General features: G+C 42.9%; 1 protein-coding gene across 4 annotated transcripts in view; it reads left to right on the top strand.

Moving 5' to 3' along the window:
- Positions 1-25843, top strand: part of LOC120369640 (calcium-activated chloride channel regulator 2-like) — a 35414-nt gene that overhangs the window by 5927 nt on the left and 3644 nt on the right. Inside the window, exons 1-12 of one of the 4 annotated variants that reach the window (XM_039483144.1) lie at positions 3174-3376; positions 4723-4860; positions 6802-6952; positions 9587-9695; positions 10547-10715; positions 11515-11742; positions 16115-16342; positions 17445-17622; positions 19523-19629; positions 21782-22006; positions 22944-23214; positions 25272-25442. In XM_039483144.1, the coding sequence (XP_039339078.1) occupies positions 3206-3376; positions 4723-4860; positions 6802-6952; positions 9587-9695; positions 10547-10715; positions 11515-11742; positions 16115-16342; positions 17445-17622; positions 19523-19629; positions 21782-22006; positions 22944-23214; positions 25272-25442 (2146 nt within the window). In that variant the 5' untranslated portion in view covers positions 3174-3205. Of the gene's footprint in view, positions 1-3173; positions 3377-4633; positions 4683-4722; positions 4861-6801; positions 6953-9586; positions 9696-10546; positions 10716-11514; positions 11743-16114; positions 16343-17444; positions 17623-19522; positions 19630-21781; positions 22007-22943; positions 23215-25271; positions 25443-25843 lie in introns of those variants that run through there. The other 3 variants (XM_039483146.1, XM_039483145.1, XM_039483147.1) reach the window with 3 other exon arrangements.

Genomic DNA, 25843 nt, shown 5'->3' with positions numbered 1-25843 from the left:
CAGCAGCCCACCATGATAGCATTTAATTTCAGAAAAGGGAACTACACAAAAATGATGAAGTTCATCAAACAGAATTTAAAAGGTACAGTGCCAAAACTGAAATCCCTGCAAGCTGCAAGGAAACTTTTTAAAGACACCATAATAGAGGCTCAATTTAAATGTATACCCCAAATTAAAACGCATAGTAAGAGGATCAAAAAGTGCCACCGTGGCTAAACAACAAAGTAAAAGAAACAATGAGATGCAAAAAGGCATCCTTTAAAAAGTGGAAGTTCAATCCTAGTGAGGAAAATAGAAATTAGAAAGGAGCATAAACTCTGACAAGTGAAGTGTAAAAATATAATTAGACAGGCCTAAAAAGAATTTGAAGAACAGCTAGCCAAAGACTCAAAACGTAACAGCAAAAAAAAAAAAGTGCATCAGAAGCAGGAAGCCTGCTAAACAACCTGTGGGGCCCCTAGATGATTGAGATGCAAAAGGAGCGCTCAAGGAACATAAGGCCATTGTGGAGGAACTAAATGAATTCTTCACAACTGAAGATGTGAAGGAGATTCCCAAACCTGAGCCATTCTTTTTAGGTGACAAATCTCAGGAATTGCCCCAGACTGAGATGCCAGTGGATGTGGTTTTGGAACAAATTGATAAATTAAACAGTAATAAGTCACCAGGACCAGATGGTATTTACCCAAGAGTTCTGAAGGAACTCAAATATGAAATTGCAGAACGATTAACTGTGGTATGTAACCTATATTTTAAATTAGCTTCTGTGCCCCATGACTGGAGGATAACTAATGTGATGCCAATTTAAAAAAAACGCTCCAGAGGTGATCCTGGCAATTACAGGCCGGTAAACGTAACTTCAGTACCAGGCAAACTGGTTGAAACTATAGTAATGAACAGAATTCAGACACATAGATTAACACAATTTGTTGGGGAAGAGTCAACACAATTTTTGTAAACAGAAATCATGCCTCAACCAGGGCTGCCTAGAGGATTCAGGGGGCCTGGGGTCTTTGGAGGCAGGGGGTCCTTCTGCTCCGGGACCCGCCATCGAAGTGCCCCAAAGACCTGGGGCGGGGGCCCCCCGCCGCCGAATTACCGCCAAAGACCTGGCACTTCAGCAGTGGGTAATTTGGCGGTAATTTGGCGGCGGGGGGTCCTTCTGCCCTGGGGTGGAAGGACCCCCCGCCGCCGAAGACCTGGAGCGGAAGAAGCTCCAGAGGCCTGGGTCCCGCGAGAGTTTTCTGGGTCCCCCAGAGCGAGTGAAGGACCCCGCTCCAGGGGCCCCAAAAAACTCTTGTGGGGGCCCCTATGGGGCCCGGGGTAAATTGCCCCACCTCCCCCCCCCCTCCCCCCCCGGGCAGCCCTGGCCTCAACAACCTATTAGAATTCTTTGAGGAGAAGTATGTGGACAAGGGTGATCCAGTGGATATAAGTTTCAGAGGGGTAACCATGTTAGTCTGTATCAGCAAAAACAACGAGGAGTCCTTGTGGCACCTTAGAGACTAACAAATTTATTTGGGCATAAGCTTTTGTGGGCTATAACCCACTTCACCAGATGCATGGAGTGAAAAATACAGTAGGCAGGTATAAATATACTGCACATGAAAAGATGGGAGTTGCCTTACCAAGTGTGGGGTCAGTGCTAACGAGGCCAATTCAATCAGGGTGGACGTGGCCCATTCCCAATAGCTGACAGTTCACCCCTTCTTGTCCATCAATGGCTATTAGCCATGGTGGGTAGGGATGCTCTGAAGTGACCCTAGCCTCTGTTTGCCAGAAGCTGGGAAGGGGCAACAGGGGATGGATCACTTGATGATTCCCTGTTCTGTTCATTCCCTCTGAAGCACCTGGCATTGGCCACTGTCAGAAGACAGGACACTGGGCTAGATGGACCATTGGTCTGACCCAGTATTGTCATTCTTATGTTCTTAACAACCTCCTTTGATATAACTCCATAATAAGTAATGCATCATATATAAACACACAGAGACATGCTCCTTATTAACAGAAAAAATAAGAGATATTTCCTAGTTTGTCACACATGTATTGCTCTGTCTTGACTTGTCAAAAACTTAACACTAAATCCTGGATCAGAGTTCCCAGGCCTCTTTTGACACATTTTACCACATGTTCATTGGAAAGCCAGTTGTACTGGTGCCACTACTCATTTCTTGTGAGTCATTTCAAAACTCTCAAATCTCAGCCAGGAACCTTAAGATGTACAGGGAAGTATCTGAGTCTAAAATAAGAGAGTCAGCCATCTGGGCTATTTGTTAGAGACCTTTGAGATTTTAAAAAGAGGCAGAAAATACCTTTAGTTCTATTCCTCTTTTCTTAAGCAACTTTTCAAAGTCTACATGTGTTTATTCACCTGAGTTGTTCTATTTTTTTAGTTTGGCTTCTGTATTTGATAATCCTAGCTATTTTCCCCCTTAGATAGCAGACAGATACAATCCCTGAGCCTGGTTCTGATATTATCCTCTTGGGGCTTGGCTACACTTGCAAGTTAGAGCACATTAAAGCAGACCCTAACTCCTGAGGAGTCCACACTGGCAAGGCACATAGAGTGCCTGGTCTCTGCAGCTGGAATGCTTCTGGTAATCCACCTCCACGAGAAGCATAAAGCTTGCTGCACCCTGGCTGAAACGTCTGGGGGGTCAGTGTGGCTGAACTTTGACACCATCTCAAATCTGTTAAAAACATTGTTGGGGAAGAAAAGTTATTATCTGATCTTATCAGCTCATTCATTAACCAATGTGTGTAATGGAGGGCACATTTGGGATCACCATGTCCACAGAGCTAGCAGGGGGCCCCTTCTCAGGAGGGATAATCAAGAGACAATAAGTAAAACCTCTCTTACATTACCTGGCACTTAGCATGTGCTCATCACTAAAGCAGTTTGGAACCAGATCAGCCCAGGAAGGTTGGGGATCTGTCTCTCTGCTCTGCCAGGGCGTGGAGAGTTAGCAAGATGCTCTCTTGCTGCTCCCACTGCGGGAGGGGGTGAAGGAAAACGGGCGAGCAGGTCAGGAGCCCCGTCTAGGGTGAGGTGAGCCGAGCCAGTTGCTAAACCGCCCTGTCCCGCTCCACGGAGGAGCCGCGCTCCTCCCTCCTAGCTAGTGAGCTTGGCAGCCCAGCCCCGGCACGCACCGTGCAGGCAGCAGGGCGACTGTGCGGATCTGAGTCCCCCATTGCCTGCGGGATGCGCTGCGGGGACGGGGCTGCTGCTGCTGCAGGCTGGCTGCGGACGCTGCTCACTCTGGCGGCCGCCCGGGGCGCTGCGGTGCTGCTGCAGGGCAATGGCTACGATGGGCTACTTGTTGCGATCAACCCGCAGGTGCCAGAAGACCAGAAACTCCTCGCAAACATCAAGGTAAGAGGCCCCACGTGAGGTCTCAGTTCGGCTCGAGCTCTTCCTGCAATACAAAGCGGCTTCCCTGCAGCTTGAATCGTCCTACAGCTCACCCTTCCCCCCAGAGTGGCACCAGTTCAATAAGGCAGCAGTAAGCCAGTGCAATGCTGGGTTGGCACAGTCCGCCTGTTGGCACACAGTCTCGCTTTGGTTACACCCCCGGGGCCTTCACCTTCCCTTGTGGGCTGCAGAAATGCTTGGGGTTTTTTTTTAAAAAAGAGTCTAACCCCGCTAGGTTTTCACAAAGTATTTTTCATCGAAAGCTGCAAGGAATTCCTTGTCGCAGGCTCACCGCAATGAAGCAAACTCCTGATATTAATGGTGATGGGTATTTTTAAAAAACCTATGTGCAGTAATACACCACTAACTCTGTTTCTATGGATGACATTATTGTCAAGGTATAGATTCAAATAATGAATGTGGGGTGGCCCTGCTGAAGCTGAGCATCCGCCCAAGGGCATAGGGTATAACAATTTTTTTAGATAAAGATTTGATATTTTTCTAAGACATCTGCTCTAGGAATCATAGTGGAGAAGTTCTATGGCCTGTGTTTTAGTGGAGGTCCGACTAGATAATCACAATAGTCTCTTCTTGCCTTAGACTCTGTGATGCATTTAGTATTTTGCTAGTGTGTTTTGCTACGTTCATATCCAGGTGTTCATCTAAGAAGGTGTGGCCTTCAACAGGCCCAGAGTTTCAACATGAAAGGGAATCTGCAGCAACAGCTCCAAAGACAGTTGTTCTCCTAGTTCCACTCCTGACTGATATTGTGAAAGTTATTAAGGCAATTATAATTGCCCAGACAAGTCCCAGGCAGTATGTATGTTTAACCTGTCTCATTAAAACTGACCTTAAGTGAGATTGTTCAAGCTTAGTTTATACCAGCAGGTTACACAAATGTTATGCTTTATTGTTTGCAATTGTATTTATCACCAAAAGATGATCTTACTAGTGGGTGAAACTGAGGTGCAGGAATCTGATCTCAGTTTCTGGCTCTGACACTGCTTCTCTCTGTAGCCTTGTTACAATGACCCTTATGTGACTCAGCTTATCGGCCTGTAAAGTGACAATAACAACATTTAGTTGAATCTCACAAAGGTGGTGTGGGAGTTAATTCACATTTGTAAAACACATTGCAATCCTTGGATGAAAACACTATAAAAAGGTGAAGTAGTTTATTTTTTTCTTCTGATTGTCCAGTAACTTTTCTACAGATCTTGCTGCGCATAGTAATATACACCACTGACCTAATGCCCCAGTGACTCCAGTAAGTTTACTGTTATTTTTTAATTTCATTTTATTACTAGGAAATGATAACTGAAGCTTCTTTTTATTTGTTCAATGCTACACAAAGAAGAGTCTATTTCCAGAATATAAAGATTTTAATACCTGCTACATGGAAAGCAAACAGTTATGGGAAACCAAAGCATGAGTCATATGAAAAGGTAATATTTAAAGCCTGTCTTGGAAACTGAAGCACCATCATGAGCATGTTTTAAAAACAAATGTTCCTTTTACCCTATGGACACTAAACATCCATTTTCACCATTGAGTCTCTACCCTCCCCATGCCAGATATACACCTCTCCCCCCCCAGTGCACAAAAGCTACGTCACTGCACCAAGGCCCTGCTGTCTGCTCCTCTTCTCGCCCCCTTCTTTCACTCTTGACTGTTTGGATGGCAAGAATGAAGGCTCATTAAGATTAAGGCATTTCTGGATGTGACTTCCCCTTGACTGTCCTATCTCCAGCTGAGGATGCTGCTCACCTACAAAACCTCTGGACTATATCAGTATTCACAAGTAAGAAGTCACCCAGTGGGCAGGCTTGCTGTTCTGTAAATCCACTTAAATATGTAGTTTGTGCACATTCCTTCATGCCCCTGGATAGCATTAAACCCAGAGATTCTCTGAATGTTTTTGTTTGAAGTCGCCCCAACAGTAGGTACAGGCAATCTGCCCTACCGGTGTTATACAGCGGTGGTTCTCAACCAGGGGTCCAGGGCCGCCTGGGGGGTTGTGAGCAGGTTTCAGGGGGGACCACCAAGCAAGGCCAACATTAGACCTGCTGTGGCCCAGGGAAGAAAGCCAAAGCGCAGGGCCCCAAGCCCCACCACCAGAGGCTGAAGCTTGAGCAACTCTAGCTTCACAGGGCCACCTGTGGCATGGGGCCCTGGGCAGTTGCCTTGCTTGCTACCCCCGAATGCTGGCCCTGGCTTTTGTATGGAGAAAAACAGTTATTGTGGCATGGGTAGGCCAGGGAGTTTTAATAGCATGTTGGTGGCGATGAGCTGGGGCTCACAAAGAAAAAGATTCACTGATCGTTATTTCTGACATATGTTTTCTGACTGGGGAGAAAATATTAGAGAAAAATAAAGAAAAACTTGTTTGGCTAATTATTTGAATGAATGTTATCAATACTAGGCAAAAATAATGTTAAAATGATTTCCAAAATAAGTTAATGTGTTTCTACTGTCACAGAGCGAGAGAATGTGTAAAATAGCACTTTTGAAAGGAAGAAACTGGCTACATACTAGAAAGGAAACAAGTATGAAGGGGGATATGATAGAGGTCTATAAAATCATGAGTGGTATAGAGAAAGTAAATACGGAAGTGTTATTTACTCCTTCTCATAATACAAGAACAAGGGGCCACCAATTGAAATTAATAGGTAGCAGGTTTAAAACCAACACGAGAAAGTAGTTTTTCACGGAACGCACTGTCAACCTCTGGAACTCCTTGTCAGAGGGTGTTGTGAAGGCCAATACTATAATGGGGTTCAAAAGGGAGCTAGATAGCCATTGATGGATCTATCTTCCATGAATCTATTAGCCAAGATGAACAGGAATGGTGTCCCCTAGCCTCTGTTTGTCAGAAGCTGGGATTGGCTGACAGGGTATGGATCACTTGATGATTACCTGTTCTGTTCATTCCTTTTGGGGCACCTGCCATTGGTCACAGTCAGAGGACAGGATACTGGGCTTGATGGACCTTTGGTCTGACCCAGTATGGCCATTCTTATGAAAAGAGTATTATCAAGAAAACTGCACATGTTATAAAAGTATTTGCTGGCCTATGGTGTCTCTGTTTATTGCTATATGTACAGGGACTGATTCTTATTTACCTTAAGGCCATTTTACACACTTTAGTCACGTAAGGAGGCTGGAGTATGAGTCTAAATGTAATTTTCTCCCACGTTAAGGTCCCTTTATTCTCCAGAAAGGTTTAATGTGGTCTTAGTGTAAATGAAAGTCAGACCCAGAATGTTTTTGTTTATGATTTGTATTGTAGTCACGGACCAGGACCCCTTTGTGCTAGATGCTGTACTTACATAGAACAAAATATTACTGCACATAATTAATTAAACAAGACATTTTTGTAATTTTAGGCAGAGGTCATAGTTGCTGCTCCTTATTGGAAACATGGAGATGAGCCATATACCCTACAATATGGAGAATGTGGAAACATGGGAAAATATATACATTTCACACCTAACTTCCTAGTAAATGATTATTTGATTGATGTCTATGGATCACGGGGTAAATTTACTAAATCATTCTTAATTTTCTGTTTTTTATTCTCCTTTGTGTTTGGCAAAAGAGGTGTATCTATGAGGACTCTATAAAATAGTTGCTGTCACTTTCACGTGTGTAGAACTGCAATTACTAAGTATGCCAAGAGTCATAATAATACTAGGTACTTGTATTGCTCCTTCCATCTGAAGATCTCAAAGTGCTTTACAAACATTAATAAAACCTCACACCACTGTGAAGTAGGATATTGGGATCTCAGCACTTTGCAGGATTGAGATATTTCCCCCCTGCCCAAAAATACACTTTATGTAGAGCTGCTATACAATAGTCCAAGTTTACCTCTCCTCAGATGTGTGGCCAAAAAAACATAGAAATGTACATGAGGTCATAGATCTAGTCTATTCTCTCTGCGCCAGGGCATGCTTAAATATACCTATACTATCCCTATTAAAAATCATATGACATGAAATCCAGAGACAAGGTGGGTGAGGAAATTTCTTTTACTGGACCAACTTCTGTTGGTAAAAGAGACAAGCTTTTAAGGTCAGGTCTGAAGAAGAGTTCTGAGGAGCTTGAAAGCTTGTCTGTTTCCCCAACAGAAGTTAGTCCAGTAAAAGTTACCTTACTCACTTTGTCTTTCTCATATCCTGGGACCAACGTGGCTACAATAACACAGCAACCATTTGTGACATCCAGCCAATTATAAATATGGAAAACTGATAGTATTCCAAAAATTATTTTTGTCAGGATTGTCCACTCATTACACGGGGCATGAAGTTAATTTTGTTAAACGCAAAAGCACATATTAAATGCAATTATATCAATGACCTAGGGCTAGTCTACACTTACGAGCCGGGTCGACAGGGTGAGTTCGACTTCTCGGAGTTCGAACTATCGCGTCTAATCTGGACGCGATAGTTCGAACTCCGGAAGCGATAGTTCGAACTCCGGTACTCCACCACTGCAAACGGCGGTGGCGGAGTCGACCTTGGAGCCGCGGACTTCGATTCCGCGGCGTCTGGACGGGTGAGTAGTTCGAACTAGGGTACTTCGAATTCAGCTACGCTATTCACGTAGCTGAATTTGCGTACCCTAGTTCGACCCCGCTTCTTAGTGTGGACCAGCCCCTAGATAAGTACTCATTAGGGTAAAAATGCTGTGAGTAGTCCCAATGAAGTCAGTGGGACTACTTATGTGAGTAATGCAAGTAGGGTTTGGAGAAGTACTTACTGGGCTGGCTAAGACAATGTTACCTCTTTCTCTTCCTAATAATTGACTTTCATGATTCATTCACTTGTGAGCTTCCAGGTGGTCATCTTTGCAATCACTTATGTGAGTGCCTCAGTAAGGGTTTGCAAGACTGAGTCCATGAACATTAAAAAGTCAAGGAGTGCCAAAGTTGTCCTAGTAATATTAATTCATTTGCATTGCACTGTGTATTCAAGCATACATGAAAAAGCTTAACTAGTAATTTAAAATTTGTAGTGTAATTTTAGTAGTCTTCAATGTGTAATTGAAGACAAGTTAATTTTATTATGAGCACCAGTAGGGTGTGGAAATTGTCTGCCTTTGACTCACAGGAGGCAACTAACTTAGGGTCACTTCAATGGGAGTTGGATCTGGCCATTAGCCTCTCTGTTTCTTTCAAGCATGGAAAATTAGAGCCCAAGTTGAACTTGGGTTTTTGTTTTTTGTTTTGTTTGTTTTTTGAGCAATTCTCTTCTGAAGAAAGTCTGTCAATTGAGTAATGGTGTGTGAAAACTGTGGAAATTATTAAAAACTTTTCTCCATTTCACTTTGGGTAAGACTGCTCCCCAAACACAGACATCACATAATGAGCATGGGGATGAGTGAGTACCCATTGCAGAGAGCTTGACTGAGAGATTTAATTTTTCTGTGAGTTTCAGTTCAGTGACTTTTCCCCCATCAAATAGATGTGAAAATTCAAATCCAAATTATCTTGGCAATGGGCCAATTTTCAGGGGAAAATATGTGCAAAATTTGTGTACAAATACCATGTCTGATTTCATAATAAAATGGAAAAAAATGGAAAATTGCATAGTTGAACCCTTTGCTGCAAATGTTTCACAGATGTCTCTCTAGCAAGCACTACTTGCAAACCCCATGTTAAAATTGTATAGGGATTTGCTTTTGCCCCATTCCTTTGTCATCTAAAGAACTCAGTTCACCTAAAAGAAAATCAAGGAACCAGGAACCTTAAGTCTTTAATTACTGTTCATTGTGCACCTTCCAACAATTTCAATGCATATTTAAAAACAAATAAACAAACAAAAAAACCTCATTGCACATCTGTGTCAATATAGGTTTAGTGCAAGCCCAGATATATAGTAAAGTTAGAAGGTAATTTTCAAAGAAATAAAAGCCAAGAGTTTCAAATGAGAGTGTCTAACGTTAGCCATATTTAAGCACCAATATAAATGGCTTGATTTTTTTATTTATTTGAAAAATATTGAACACCCACTCCCTTACTGTTCCACAGTGGGATTTGCTGGGTACTCAACAATTCTGACAGTTACTATACATCTTTGCTGGTTGGTTTTATGTACAGTGATCTGCAATGGCAAACAACTAGAATACATCTTACAGTACCCCTTAAGTTTCCATGTACTATTCCCACAGGCAGAGTTTTTGTCCATGAATGGGCCCACCTTCGATGGGGGGTATTTGACGAGTATAATAATGAAAAACCTTTCTATATAACTGGACAAAATCAAGTTAAAGTTACAAGGTAAGTTATTTTACTCTTTTAAATTCCAGTTCTGATCGGCTTTAGAAATATGGGTTTCAGTAGGGTACAAATCTGGTTTGTTTCTGTAAACTTTTCAAGTGTCTCTTTTTCTCTTAGTGCCTATTTCACCCCACATAAAAATATCCTACCTACACTGTAATTAGTTCATATGAATTGTATTAATTATTATCCTTTCCTTGTTTCACATTGCATTTTCCTCTCTTAATACCGTTATGGTTAGTGGTTTGTCAAGGACACTGAGCCTGATTTTCTTCTCCTGTAGACTCAGAATTGCTCTCAATCTGGAGAGGCAGATATTCAGCAATTCACTTTCCTGTCACTCCATCTATTTGGCTATCTGTCAGCTGCCTGTTCCTTTTCTCTGCTGCCTCCTTTTTCTCTTTTAATTTTCCTAGTTGTCTTCTCTCGTCTAATCCCTCCCAATATTCTGCAGGCCCCCTTCTTTCTTCCAGAGCTTCTTGTGCTGGGCTAGTTTTTCCTCACCTTCTCTATCATTACTGCCTCAGAACTGGTACCATCACTGCTATGTGACCTGCTCTCACCCAGTGGGATTGTCTCTGTTCATCTTTTTTTCTCCATGCTGCCTCTCTTCCCATATGCCAGGGCTGGACATTAGAAAAAAACAGCAACATTGTGTATGGAATACATTTCTACAAAAAATACCTCTTCAAACACATTAATTGTGTGTAACTCATTAAGGCCATGATCCTGTAATTAGGCTCTGCCCAGTGGACAGCTGTGTCATTAAAGTCAGTGCTCCACTCATACCCATAAGTGGGGCCTAACTCCAGTCAGGAAGTTCTAAATGATAACTATTCTTTCATTCCCAGGTGCGCGTCTGACCTTACAGGGATCTACATCTGTGAAAAAAAATCCTGCACTGAAGGAAATTGTGTCATTAATCAGCTGACAGGACTTTTTAAGGAAGGATGTGCATTTATTCCTGAGAGAACTCAAACTGCAAAGTCATCAGTAATGTACATGCAAAGCTTATCATCTGTAAGTATAATCACAGAAAAATAGATTTTTCTACAAGCCACTCTACAGTTGCAAATATTACACTTTATCCTCCTTTTAGAAACGCTAAGTGTGTTTAAACCTTTATCTCAGTAAACAAACTGTTAAAAACATTTCTACCAATGAATGCTGAACTGTTTTCTCTATACTGATGTCTAATTATATATGACAGTCCATAATAAAAATCTAGAATATCTTTTGGACCCCGGTATATTGCACAAATCAGACTCTACTTTTCACACCATTATAGAAATGTATATTGTATGTATTTGTGGATGTCACTAAACTAGGATCATATAAGCAATGTTGTTTCCACAGGGTTAAATTCTGTAATCCTTACTCAGATAAAAGTTCCAGTGACTTTCATTGGAGTTTTGCGTAAATAAGGACTGGGCTCAGATTTTCGTCTTACTCATGATGGGTTAAATTATACTTACATGGCACTGGCATGCTGGACATGAGCGGGAAACACACTGCCTAAGCAGTAATATTAGATTAGAGGCCTTTCTATGGGGCTGCAATAGCTTACTGGATTGGGTATGTGACTGCAAGGGAGAATTTCTAGGTTCTGTGCCTCACTCTGCTCTTAATTTGGGTAGCTCATTTAACCTGTGTCGGTGCCTCAGTTATTGTGTTGGTAAAACAGATATAATAAAGTTAACTGAAAGTACTCATGGCTCCTGTAGTAAAAGGCACTATATAAGTCCAAATTATTATTTTTCTTACATCAGTATTTGTATTCTTGTGTTGCCGGCTTTATTTATTTGTTTCCCATTTCTAGGTTGTTGAATTTTGTAATGAAGGTAACCATAATAGAGAAGCTCCCAATCTGCAAAACAGAATGTGCGACTATAGAAGTACATGGGATGTAATAATAAGCTCTATGGACTTTAATAACACCCTTCCAAGGACCAACACCAGCCTCCCACCTCCTCCTACCTTCTCATTGCTACAGAAGAGAGACAGAGTGATCTGTTTAGTTCTTGATGTTTCCCAGAGCATGAATGGGGTAAATTGTCCCTCAGAAATATTTCTATCTGTTTATTGTAAACACATTTGACTTGTTTACATTATTCATTCAAACACCTCATCTATACTAACCAGGGAATATTTTTTTGCTGAAGAAATTTTCAATCCTGTTATGGGGTGGGTGGGGGCATGTGTGCGCACACATGTTTAAAAAACAACAAAACATGTATTGTAGTGATTATTAAGGCTAAGATTTAGTCACAGCTATTTTTAGTAAAAGTCAGGGACAGGTCATCAGCAATTAATGGAGCCTGTGACCTGTCTGTGACTTTACTAAAAATAACCAGGGTAAGGGCTAAATAGGGGGGAGGAATGGAGTCCTGGGGGGGACCCAGAGGCTGAGACCTCCCACCATGGCAGGGAGCACAGCTCTGGTTCTAGTGGCTGCAGCGGGGGAGCACAGCTACGGAGGGGCGTGCAGCTGCAGGACAGGAGTGTGCGGCCCTGGTGGCAGCCCCCTGCCAAGCCCTGGCGGCAGCCCTGGGAAGCTGCGGCCTGTGGACACATGGCTCCCTCTGCAGCCGCCAGCAGGGGCATGCAGTCCCAGCTGCAGCATGGTCTCCACTGCAGCTCCCAGGCAGTAGTGTAGCTAAGGGGGGAGCAGGGCAGCGGCCGCTCCCCCACTGAGCACAAGTAGCACCTTGTCAATTTCTTGGCGCCTTTTTAATTTTTACTCACCCGGAGGGAACAGGGGGAGCGATCAAAAAAAAAAAAGGCGCCACTTGCTGCGGCGCTTTTACTCACCCAGCGATGCTCTGGGTCTTTGGTGGCACTTCGGCGGCGGGACCTTCACTTGCTCCGTGGGTCTTTGGTGGCATTTCGGTGGCGGGTCCTTCAGTGTTGCCGAATACCCGGAGTGCCGCCGGGTAAGTAAAAGTGCTGCAGCGGGTGGCGCCTTTTTTTGATCGCTCTCCCTGTTCCCTCCACCTGGCTACGCCACTGAGCAGAAGCCATGGGCTGGGGCACAGTGGAGGTGGGAGGTGTGCAGTCGCGGGGGGAGCACGCAGTCCCTGCTCTAGAGCTGGCTGCAGCTGTGGGACAGGGATGCGTGACTGGAGCTGCAGACCCTGCCAAGCCCCAACCGCAGTGGGGGAGGGCAGATGGCCCTAGGATGTAGTGAAGAGGCGGGCATGGTCCCCGCTGCAGCCCCTGGTGGAAGCCATGGGGCTGGGATGCAGCAGGGGGACGCAGCCACAGAGAATGCACAGCTCCTGCTCCCGAGCTGGCTGCAGCTCCTGGACAGGGGCTCACAGACCAGCTGCAGCTCCCCCACCCTCTCAGCCACAGGGTGGGGGCTACTTCCAGCCCTCCAGCCCCAGTTGAAGGGCAGGGATGCAAAGTCCTAGATGGGAGAATGAAATTTGAAGACTGAAAACTGATCATAATTTCAAAGTTAGCCTCTGATTTTGAGTGCCTCAGTGTTTGGGTGTCCAACTTTAGCCAAGATATTGTTAGTCGTGCTGAGAAGTCACAAATTCTCTTGGATTTCAATGGGTGCTTACCATCTACCAAAACCAGGCCCAAGGTGTCTCGAATTGGATTCCAGACACTGAGACAGTTAAGACCAAAGGTCACTTTAAAAATGTTTTCTTTTTTCTTTATCCCCAAATAAACAGGAACCCAAACCAGTACTCTCCTGTATAACCTCCCTGACCCCAACCCGTTCAAACGCTGGCTATGTCTGGATTTAGAATGCGTGACCCATTGCCTCATTTTCCAGGTTATGGATGTTATTGGATCAAAAAGATGGGAAAAAATGCTGCTTCAGAAATTTAAATCCCACTCCTAGCCCTCGGGTGGCTCCCCCTGTTAAAGAACTCAGCTAGGAAGCCCTCTCTATATAAGCTATCTGCATATAGCAGCGGTTCTCAACCTATTTACCACTGTGGGTGGCCTTCAATGTCTTATGTGGGCCACATCTGATACTACCTGTAGAGCCCTGAGGATGTCACGTGGGCTGCAGCTGTGTGCTGATTGGGCCGCAGGTTGAGAACTACTGACATAGACAGATATACATGGCTTTTATACAGAACTCTTATAACACATTCTGTTCTTTCAGGCTCCCACTTATGGTTGCTGCCATTCTCTTGGGCTCTCTCCTGCCAGTGGGGGGCTGCTGGAACAGGCTACCATTTCTTCCAAGGGTATGTTTACACTGGGAGTGTGCTTCCCATCTTAGGTAGAGAGACACGTGCAAGCTCTGCTCCAAATAGCATAAGAAACAGAGCAGTGTAGCTGGAAGTAGCACATATGACCGCTCAGGCTAGTGACTTGAGTACAAACCTGCCTAGACACTATGGGTACCTACTTGGGCGGTTAGTCTGACCTGTGCTACCCCTACGGTTGCCAACAATCTAATCGCACAAAACCAAACAGCACTGCCTTGCCCCTTCTCCAAGGCCCCGCCCCTGCTCACTCTATCTCCACTCCCTCCATCGCTCATTCTCCCCCACCCTCACTCACTTTCATCAGGCTAGGGCATGGGATTGGGGTGTGGGAGGAGGTGAGAACTCTGGCTGGGGGTGTAGGCTCTCGGGGGGGGGGCAGGGATGATAGGTTGGGGGGGGGGGCTCCGGGCTGGGGCAGGGGGTTGGGGTGCGGGCAGGGATGCAGGCTCCAGGAGGGAGTTTGGGTGAGGTGATTCCAACCTGGGGCAGGGAGTTTGGGAGGAGGAGGGGGTTAGGGTTGCAGACTCCAGCCGGGCAGCACTTACCTGAGGCAGCTCTCGGAAGTGGCCAGTATGTCTGGCTCCTAGGTGCAGGGGTAGCCAGGTGGCTCTGCGTGCTGCCTGTGCCTGCAGGAGCCGCCCCTGCAGCTCCCATTGGCCATGGTTCTCCCATGTGGAGCCTCCTTGGCCACTCCCTGCACCGAGGAGCCGGACATGCCGGCTGCTTCCAGGAGCTGTGTGGAGCCAGGGTCAGCAGGGAGCCTTAACATCCCAGTCAGCTATGATGACCAGAGCCACCAGGGTCCCTTTTCAACAGGGTGTTCTGGTCGAAAACTGGACACCTGGCAACCCTAGCCAGCCCTGGCTACGCTGCTATTTTTAGTGTGCTAGCTCAGCCAGTCTGTCTGATGGAGCTGGGAAACATGCCGCCAGCTGCAGTGTAAATATACCCTAGGAGCTGCGGCAGCCTGGCCTTGCTGACTGCTAGCACTACCCATACTCATCTCACTATTACCTTGTGTTTCCACTCTCTGTCTGTTCTATACATCTCTTGTTTCTCATGCTATGCTTAGATTGTAAGTTCTGTTGGGGGCAGGAACTGTCTTTGTGTTAGGCATATAAGGTGCGTACTAGCACAGGCACTGCCACAATACTCCTATATCACTACTAATTGTAATAAAGTAGAATTACAAATCCCAGAAAACCTTGCCTGGGAATCTATTCCCCCGGTGTTTTGTGTGTGAGGGAAAAGGGTCAGCTGCCATCTTGATAGAAGATGCCCATTGGATTACGAGGAAGTATGGGAACCATCCCTTAGGGTGCCATTTTTTGCTTCCAATCAAGAAAGGAATTCCTTCCCATCTCAACTGATTCTCTCTCTCAGAAACCCTCAGAGTTTAACTGGCCTGCTAAGGTAGGGTGATCAGATGTCCCGATTTTATAGGGACAGTCCCGATTTTTGGGTCTTTTTCTTATCTAGGCTCCTATTACTGCCCCCACCCCCGTCCTGCTTTTTCACACTTGCTGTCTGGTCACCCTAGCTGCAGGTAGGAATCCTGAGCTGTAATAGAGCTGCTTTCCTGCAGTCAGCCCACTGGCCAGCTTCTCAGGACTCTACCGTAGCTTCCCTTCTACTGATTAGATATTACCTTAGCAAGTTTCTTATTCAGTCTAACTCACTTTTCTTCATTGAACATGACAGCAGCTGGCTGGGACCATCTGTAAATACCTAGGACTGTTCCAGCCGAATCAGGGCTGTTACCAGCTCTGTAATTTCTATTGACTCCGTTAACCTTTTGTAAGCGGAAGGGGCATTGCCTGTGTAGCTGATCCGGTACCAGACTTCATACTGCAGGGCTCATTTGTTTCATCCAGCCGTTGAAGAGAGGTCAGGGAATTCGGAGTATAGGCTCGTGGGGGTGGGGGTAGAATTTGACTATGCTACTGCTAGGTAAAGCTGATTGATCTGCAAATTTTGGTTTTGTAATTTTAAATAATTGATAGAGCATGCAGAGCCTGTCCATGGGCACCTTTTATTCTAAATTGAAACTAGTTTTTGAATGTGCAGTATTTTATGTTGTTTTTCTCTAAGATGCTGTTCTTTTCAGCAGACAATTTAGAGGTGCCTGGTTTCATTATTGCGAATTATTAATAGCACTGTTTGCTTTGAATGTTTTATATATAGGATGATCGGATCAATCGACTGCGTCAGGCAGCAGAATTGTATCTACTGCAAGTTGTTGAAGACAATTCTTATGTTGGTATTGTCACCTTCAATAACGAAGGAGAAATCAGAAGTCAGTTGCGTCAAATAGTCAACAAGGACATACGGAAACAGCTTGCTTCTTACCTACCCACTGCAGCACCTACTGGAGGAACAAACATTTGTGTGGGTCTGCAGCTGGGATTTGAGGTGAAGTAGTGCAAGCACTATTTCTGTTTGCATCACTTGTGAAGTCACTAATTATGAACATTTCTGGGTTTTTGTTGCTATATCAAATGGAGTCTGTTGATTATATTGTTTTAAATAACTTTTATTGGTTTTCCACTATACATACAATACGTTTACAACCTACTAAATATTATAACTAATAAAAAATTGATATTTCAAGGCAGGGTATTAGGTTTTTTAGAAAAATAACTTTCCTTTAATTAGTTTACATTGCACAGTCTTTCTTTCATAGATTTAATGATCTGTGTTTTAACATGCAGTTTTAGCACTAGAAATCACCCAAATGAAAAGTTTCTGAACTCTCCAAAACTCTTTCATCTACTATTGAAAGTGCAGTTCTGCTTTGATAGGTGATTAAACAGCAATGGCACTTCTTACTCTGCAGACCTGCTCCCTGTGTGTACTTAGAGTCATATCTGCCAACACTAATGACTAAAATACATTTTAACTACTTTTTACTCCTGTTTACCCTACAGGGTCAACACAGCAGAGCGAGTGAGTGGAATTCCGTTGTTTCTTGTGCATCAACAGCTCCAATCAGTTGCACCTATGCAAACACACTGAATGTTGCATGGGTTTAGCCAAGGACATAATTTGGCTAGCAAAATCTTTATTACTGGTGGATGGTGAATTAAAAGGAAAGAATCCAGCGTGACATTCCGAGTTAGCAGGGATGATAGATAAAAATAAATACAATAAAAAACAGCTGAGCACATTTGATATGGAAATACTTTGAGAAACAACAAGCCTAGAACCCCTGGATGCTATTTAATGGTATTTATGTCCTGCACAAGTACACTGGGAAGGGGGTAAAGTTGAAGGCATTCCCTGTGCTCATTCCTTCTGAAGTTTACCTATACAGGACATTCTTAATTTAGCTGATATTATTTCTTCACTCCATAATATAATAGATACGAAATGCAGAGAAATTGATGAATATAAGAGAACTTGCATTATGTTTGCTTTGATATACTTCCTCTTACAATGCCATTTTCCTGTACCTGTATGTGCAGAGCATATAATGTACATTTTTTCATATTAATACTTAGTGCTCTATTATCAGGTGATTAAAAAACAAGATGGAAATATATATGGTTCTGAAATTATATTACTGTCAGCTGGAGAAGACGGTGGGATAATTGAATGCTTTTCTAACGTAATTAACAGTGGATCGATCATTCACACCATTGCTCTTGGCCCATCTGCTGCTAAAGAAGTGGAACAATTAGCCCATGAGACAGGTAAAAAAATTTTTTACAAACTGTGTCCCCAGTCCTGTAAACACTTGGCTCAAATAGTAAAGTAAACAGAGTAAAGTTAAGTAAATATATAGATGTTTGCTTGACCGTGGAGCTGTCCCTCTTGTGTTTGTTTTAACCAATCTGTGGTTGTTTGCTGTGTTGTAGCTGTCTCTCTCAAACAATCTGGACTACTATGTAGGTAGTGTCTCTGTACTCTGAAGGAACTACTACTAAAGAATACTGCTTTTGCAGAGCTGAACTGATAATTCATCATGAGTAGTTTGTCAATTTTTCCCTCTTTATTTTCTGTTTGAAATGTCCATGAGCAGACTTCAAGACTCTCACATTTAGACATTATTCAAAATTATTTGCAAATTTCTTATTCCTATATAATTGCTCACTAACAGTTCATTCCTAATATTTAACATACTGATTTTTGTGCTGCATTGGTAAGATACATAAGTCATGTGGTAATGCTTCTGTTCCTTGATTGGATGGCTTATTTAACGAACTTACATGGCTAGACTCTGAGTATTTTAGCAGAATATAAAAATGAAAATTGAATTTCAGTGACTAGAGAAGCCTCAAGCTTAAAATTCCTTTTTCCATCTCAACCATTTAGATGCCTGAGATCAGTGAGACAAACTATGAGTAAGGACCATTTGTCATGGGTGAAATTAACCCTTGTGTGGAGGGCCACCCCAAAGATTGAAGTGGGACTTAATGTAGACCTTGTGTTGGCCCTCTTTACAAAGGTGAGATCCAGGGCCTAAGTTCTAAGTTTCCAAAAGTGAACATTAATTTTTGGAGTCTTCGTTTTTGCATAGCCATCATTACATGGCTAGCAGGGGCGGCTCCAGACCCCGGCATGCCAAGCGCATGCTTGGGGCGGCATGCCGCGGGGGGCGCTCTGCCGGTCGCCGGGAGGGAGGCAGGCGGCTCCGGTGGACCTCCCTCAGGCGTGCCTGCGGAGGGTCCACTGGTGCCGCGGCTCCGGTGGTCAACCAAAGCCGCAGGACCAGCGGACCCTCCACAGGCACACCTGCGGGAGGTCCACAGAGCCGCCTGCCGCCCTCCCGGCGACCGGCAGAGCGCCCTCCGTGGCATGCCACCCTACTTGGGGTGGCGAAATTTCTAGAGTCGCCCCTGATGGCTAGGGTTGCATAGTCTAACCCCTGCTCACACCAATAGCTTTATTAAAGCCGAGGGGGTCTAATTATGTAAGAACTCTCCAGCATGAGTGAGGGCACCAGTAGCTGGCCCTTTGTTTTAAACTGAGCACTCACAAATGGAGGCATGCAAAATCATTAGTCACTTTTGAAAGTGCTGATCACCCACACCTCTATTTTAAATCAATAGGACCGTTGGGGGCTGACCACCTTTGACAACTAGGCCAAATAGGTCTAAAGTTACTGGGCACTAAAAAATTGTGAGGTCCATAAAAATGAGGCCACTTTTGAAAACTTGGCCCTAAATGTCTAAGCAGTGTCCAATCCTGTAATCCTTATTCATGCATAAAGCCTTCGTCACAAGTTGTCTCATTTAGTAAGGCTTAGAGGATTGGGTCTGTAATGCAGTGGGAATGAATCCTGTAAATAATGTAAAATGACTACTACAATTTTTAAAATCAAGAGAGTCATTGAGAGATGGCACATTTAGATTGTCACTCTGATGAGACCTATTTTGAAAGCAGTGGGAGAGCTTTCGGTCACCAACTATTGAAGTCCATGTTTGTTATGTGGCAATCCTCATGTTGCTTTGAAAACATTGGGCTAAGATTCTTGTGGCGAGTTCGTTCTATATCAGTTAAATCTGGGTTCATACATCAAGTACGTCAAAAGACTGTAAAATAGCTAAAATTGAGTTTCTATTACAAAATAAAAACTGTACTCTATTTCAGGGGGCTTAGCATTTTTTGCCTCAGATAGACTGGACTCCAATGACCTAATTGATGGTTTCAGCGCAATTTCATCAGGGAATGGAGATACTTTCAGTCATTCCATTCAGGTCTGTCTTGTAACCAGTTTTAATGCTTTGGTTTCCCAGTTTATTCACTAGCATTGTAGCAGTAGTAAAACTTTTGTATTACGCTGTATAAATGTATTTTGAAAGAGGCATGGAAGTAGTAATTAAGGATGGGCAAACCAGTTCAGGCAAAATAAGAACTGAACCTCCTGTAATGTTTTGATCAATTCACAAACGCTTCTTTTCCCTCTTTGCTGTGGGCTGACAGGTAGGAAAGATGCAAACTTCTCTAACCCTCCTTTTGCTGTGACCACCACTCTCACCTTTACAGGACAGCTGCTGGGCCTAGCTGGGTTTCTGCTAGGCACTGGTCGGTTCACTTTGAGTTCTTGTACAATGTGCTGTGCTTTAGCATTTTACCAGAAGCTCTGCTACATGCTAGAGCACATGCACTTCGTCATATGGAGGTGTGTGAAAGTTTGCAGCAGGTTCAGCTGAGCACCATGCATCACCTAGTGATACTCCTGTCTCCTCTTGAGCCTCTGTTTGTATCTCCACCATGGGCTTCTTTTGTTGGTGTGCAGAGAAGGATGTGGAAATAGATTGCCAAGAATTCCATCTGAATCAAAGTTTTTAACCGTATCCAGTGTCATCCTCACTACTAACAACATTGCTGTAGAACAACGTGACTATGCCTGGAATATTGAATACAGCTTTGGTACTCTGCAGCATAAAATAGATATTGTAGAGAAGAGTTGACAAAGTGTAACTAGAAAGCTCTGAACACTGAAGGATTTGTCATACAAATAGGTATGTAGGAAGCTGAACTTGTAATACAGAAAAACAATGTGCGTGACACCAGCAGGGAAACAAAGAAGCTTCTTTAAAGGTGATGTGCTAATGATTTAAAGGAGGAAATATGCAGATACTGTCAGAAGAGTGAGATGTACTAGAATATTGACTCTCAATAAGAAAAGGAGAATACTGTGAATGCACAATTTGACCCAATCCTCCAGCTGGCGTGTATAAACTTAGCTTAATTGAATATGGGCATCTGTAGAGATAAAATATGTGCTGCTTTAACTACCCTCGTAGTGTTGATGAAGATACACCAGTATAAAAGTGTTTTATACTGATACAGCTATTCCCGCACAGGAAAAGGAATAAGCTATCCCGGTATAAGACACCTTTATACCAGCATAACTGAGTACACACTACAATTGTACTGGTATAACTATTTCAGTAAAATATCCCATCTCCTGACTGAAATAGTTATGGTGGTGAAACTTTTTCAAGTAAAAACAACGAGGGGTCCTTGTGGCACCTTAGAGACTATCAAATTTATTTGGGCTTTCATGGGCTAAAACCCACTTCATCAGATGCATGGAGTGGAAAATACAGTAGAGCAGTATAAATACACAGCATATGAAAAGATGGGAGTTGCCTTACCAAGTGGGGGGGTCAGTGCTAACGAGCCAATTCAATAAAGGTGGAAGTGGGCTATTCTCAATGGCTCGTTAGCACTGACCCATCCAGGGAACCATCCAGGAACTGTGGCTCACCCAAAGAATGGGCTCCTATCTCCTCCCAGCTGTCTTTATTTTTTTGCCTTGCAACACACTGAACTCTCTGTCAGCACTCAACAAATAATTAATAACACGAGAGGCCAGTTCCAGCCCTAGTACATGAGTACACCAACTCTGCATATTTAGACAGCCACAGAAAGTTTTGCAACTTTGGTTCCTATCCTTTAACCAGTTACTAATCCATGAGAGGACCTTCCCTCTTATCCCATGATTACCTATTTTCCTTAAGAGCCTTTGGCGAGGGACTTTTTTCAAAGGCTTTCTGAAAATTTAAGTACACTATGTTCACTGGATCATCCCAACATATATTTGAGCTTGTCAGAAATTCCATGTAGTAGAGAGAATTGTGTGCACCATATTGGGAAGAAAGCCATTGGGCCTGAATATCCTTTCATTTATACCAGTGTAACTTCTCTGATTTCAGTGGAATTACTGCTGAAATATATTCAGAACGAGAGGAAAATTATGAAGACAAATGTCTTAATATGTATTTTGTCCTATTTAAGCATGAGATTTTATTTTTAAGGGTAAAATAGAAGGTCTTATCTGGGGCAAAATGCACTTTTTTTTTTAATCTAGTAATTCTGTTTTTTTTTTTTCTCTGATAGATTGAAAGTGCTGGTGAAAGGACTGAGAGCTATAAGCAGTTTAGTAGGACAGTGACTATTGATAGTACAGTAGGAAAGGATACCTTCTTTGTAGTAACGTGGCAGACTGCTGAACCACCGAGGATCACTCTCCTTGATCCCAATGGAAAAAACTACACCAATAAGGACTTTGAGGTTAATACAGTGTTGCAGGTAGCTCGTCTCCAGATTCCGGGAATTGCAGAGGTAGAAATTAACTTCTCTCTTTTGTCATTTGATCATAACCAATGTGTGAAACATGAATTATTTAAATTGTAATCACATATGGAATAATTAAATAGAGTGTGATATGATGATTCTGTCACATTGCAATTTCATTACCTTTTGTTTTACCCACTGAACAGAAAAATAGGTCTCTTTAGATTTAAAAGAGACTTTAAAGCTCATACACATCTTATTTTTACTTCCTTTACAATAGAATTCACCTCTACATCCCCCAACCCCTCACTGCTATGCAGGGGGTCCATTTTCTTCCTTTTTATTTCCATGTCTGATATGTAGCACCAAAAGGATTGAAATGATTTGTTAAAATTTACAAAGCCATAATTGAAAAGAACCTGTGATTTAAAAAAAATCAAGTTAAAAGGCTCAAGAATAAAGGAAAAGGAGAGAGAGATCTCCAGAGATTAAAAGGGGCATGTGAAGACTGAACTAATCCAGTGTGTGTAATTCCTTTTGAAACACTCACAAAATTAGTGCATGTTAAAGTTGCTAACAAGATTTGTTAAAACAATGACATCCAGTGCATCAGTTTTTTGTTAAAATTTATATATTTCCGAATTATTCTTCTGAGCACTCAGACTCCATGAGACTAGAGGTGCTGAATTTTATAACACTGAAGGGCATGAATCTGTAAACCCTTCTTCATATAAGTAATCCATTGAGGCCAAAGGAGACTACTTCAATGAGTAAAGATAACTCGCATGTGAAAGTCTTTTTAAAATCCCACTCTGTGACAAATTCGGTCACTCTTAGTCACGCAGAGTAATATTTACTCAGTGATTTAAATGAGGCTATCGGAAGAGTAAGGTACTCAGCACGAGTGAGGATGTCAGAATCAGGCCCAAAATTAAAATCCATGATCAAGGGGGCGTTCTTTAATTTTAAAATATTGTTTTTTCAGGTTGGGGAGTGGACCTACGCTCTCACGAATACTCACCCATCCCCTCAAGTTCTAACTATGACAGTGACTTCCCGAGCAGCAAACTCTACTATACCTGCAATAAATGTGAAAGCTCATGTCAGTAGTGATAGAAACGAATACCCTAGATCGATGGTTGTTTATGCACAAGTCAGTCAAGGACTTTCACCTATTCTTGGAGCAAATGTAACTGCCGTTATCAAACCAGAGACTGGAGATCCACTTATCTTGGAACTTTTAGACAATGGTGCAGGTAACGAGGCTCTTGTGCCATGTTGCAATTTTACAAAATAAAATCAAAGGGCTATCTTAATTGCTAATGCATTGTATTATTTTTAAACAATGTGCTGAGAGATACTGGCCCTGATTTCAATCTCACTTACATGAGTGCAACTGACATTAGTGGAATTACTCCTAGTTTAGGTCCCTGTTCTGCAAAGCACTTCAGCATGCACTTAATTAAAAGCATGTGAATAGTCCCACTGAAGTGTTAACAGAGTTCTGGTGTATACTGTATTTGAGTGAGGGCCCAGTCTTCTACTCCCCTTCAAATGGAGGGACATGGATGGTGTCTGTACTTGTAGTATAAAGCCTTTAAGGGCCAACCACGCCAAACACACATTACTTCTTAGTAATAAGTATTTTGCAGGATCAGGCCCTTAAGTTTCTTGCCCTGAGGAGCTAACAGTTTGAGCCTGATTCTCCAGTGCCTTGCATCTGGTGCAATCGTTTGTATCTATGTGAAGTGGTGTAAAACATCACCATTCTGATTTAGGTGTAAAACATCACCATTCACACCCATTATTTAAAGCAGTGCAAAGCAAATGTATGATTATGTGAGGTGCAAGGCACTGACAGATCAGTCTTTGTCTATGTATTTTGCGAAGCAATGTGCATCTCTGTGCTGCACCATACTTATTATAAAGGCTTTCTATAGACAGTTGGTAATTATCACTTCATAATTTTATTGACTGACATTTCTGTAAATTGGGAGGTGACTTATACATTGTTTTCTTTTGTATAATTATTTAGCATTTGCAGCTATGATTAATCTAATCCCAGTTACAGCACCATTTATTGAATTTACTCATTGCTGTCATCCTTAGAGCTAAGGCCCCAGTCAGAATCCAGTTGATGTCACTAGGACTCCATGTGGGAATAAGAGCCCCTGCCTGAAAATCCCTTTGTAGGACTGAGACCTAAGTGTTTTCAGCTTCTCCTCTGGACCTTTATTTATTTCCCTGCCCCCAGCCTCCTCAAATCTTCCTCTGTTGCTGTTGCTTCAAAAAGGACACTTAGCTTCTCGCTTCTGCAGTGTGTGGCAGCTGAATCTGCTGTAACAGTTTCTGAAAGCACAGATTATAGGTGAGAAGCGCCCAGGAAAAGTAAAGATTTTAATGTGAATGGTGCTCTTGACTTGTCATCTGTTATATGCAGTTTATGTGACTACACTTCCTACTGAATCATACTCATATTTGGCTTTTTGGCATCTTCAGCAATTTTAATGGTGTATAGCCAGGGGAACAAATGTGCTGCGGGCTGTCTTTTGCTGGCATGCAAGGCCTTCCAGAACAGGCTGTAACTAGGGTTTTATTTGGTTCATAGTTCACATCAAGTCATAACCTGCCAACGGTGATGTGCTACCAATAATTAACGAAGGTTCCCATAAAAATGTTATGATGCAACCAACTGCCAAGTGTATATATGCTTACAGGAAGGAAGTATGAGGGAATTAGGAATCTATTCTTTCTCATAACCACTGAGAAAGGAGGCACTACAAATTGCCTCACAACCTCCCTTCAATTTTTGGCAGAATTTTAATAAAGACCTCCCTGGATCTCCCTCCCACTGCACAACCGTGCCTGCCTGTTGAAAGCATAATACTTGCATTGCTGTCTTTTAACTGAGCATTGTGGTTTGATTCTGTGGCCGTTTTCTTACGATGGTCTGACTTTGGCTCACTTGGCTTTAATGATATAGTTGTATGATCATCTGTGGTGGGAAGCAATAGGCCCAGGAGATGAAAATCCCTTAACTCTCCCATGCTGAGAAATCAGCTGCTCCCTCAGTCAGTATCCCTCAGGGTGATAAGCAAACGTTCTAGTTCCCGATTGCATTCTCTTGGTCACTTTATAAACAGCCTGGGCAAAATAATTCTCTGATTTTGTACAGCACCAAAGTCAATGGAGTTGCATGGGCTATAAGTCAGAGCAGAATTTGCCTCCATCCCCGCCTTTGAGTTTCCTTCTAACAATGAAGAACTAACTAATGCAGAAATTTCTTCGTGCTAATTCTGTTTTTTATGTCTAGGGTCAGATGTTGTCAAGAATGATGGTGTCTATTCCAGGTACATCTATTCTTTCTCTGAAAATGGCAGATACAACTTGAAAGTACGTGTTCAACAAGCTAACAAGACTGTCAGACCACACCCCACAGTGCTATGGAGTCATTCTATGTATATACCCGGTTACATAGAAAATGGTAAGATGGAGTAATGCGGAGTGAGGCATGTAAAACAAACTCCGTTGTAGATACACTGTAATAAATAACGGCATCACATTCTCTCAAACACTGATAAAGGGCATTGGAGCATTGACATCCTTGCTAAGAGATCTTCATAAGTATAAGGATCTGCCCAGCTGGATGATATTAGTTTTGGATGCTTTTCAGCAATTGTTTTAACTAAATTCTGCCCTTTCTACACAGGAACAAAAAAATGGTAGCTAAAACCGTGTTTAAAGTAAGTTTTAAAATCATTATTTCTTAGAACACTACTTTTGTAATGTAGATGGCACCTTAGAAGGAATAAATCCACACGGATGTTGGAAGTTCTCCTGCCTCTACATCTGTAAAATGCCATGTACCCCAATGGCACTGGAAAA

Source organism: Mauremys reevesii, linkage group 8, assembly GCF_016161935.1.
Source record: "Mauremys reevesii isolate NIE-2019 linkage group 8, ASM1616193v1, whole genome shotgun sequence".
Taxonomy (NCBI): Eukaryota; Metazoa; Chordata; order Testudines; family Geoemydidae; genus Mauremys; species Mauremys reevesii.
Note: the sequence above shows the minus strand (reverse complement) of the source record. Positions and strands in the feature narration are given on the sequence as shown.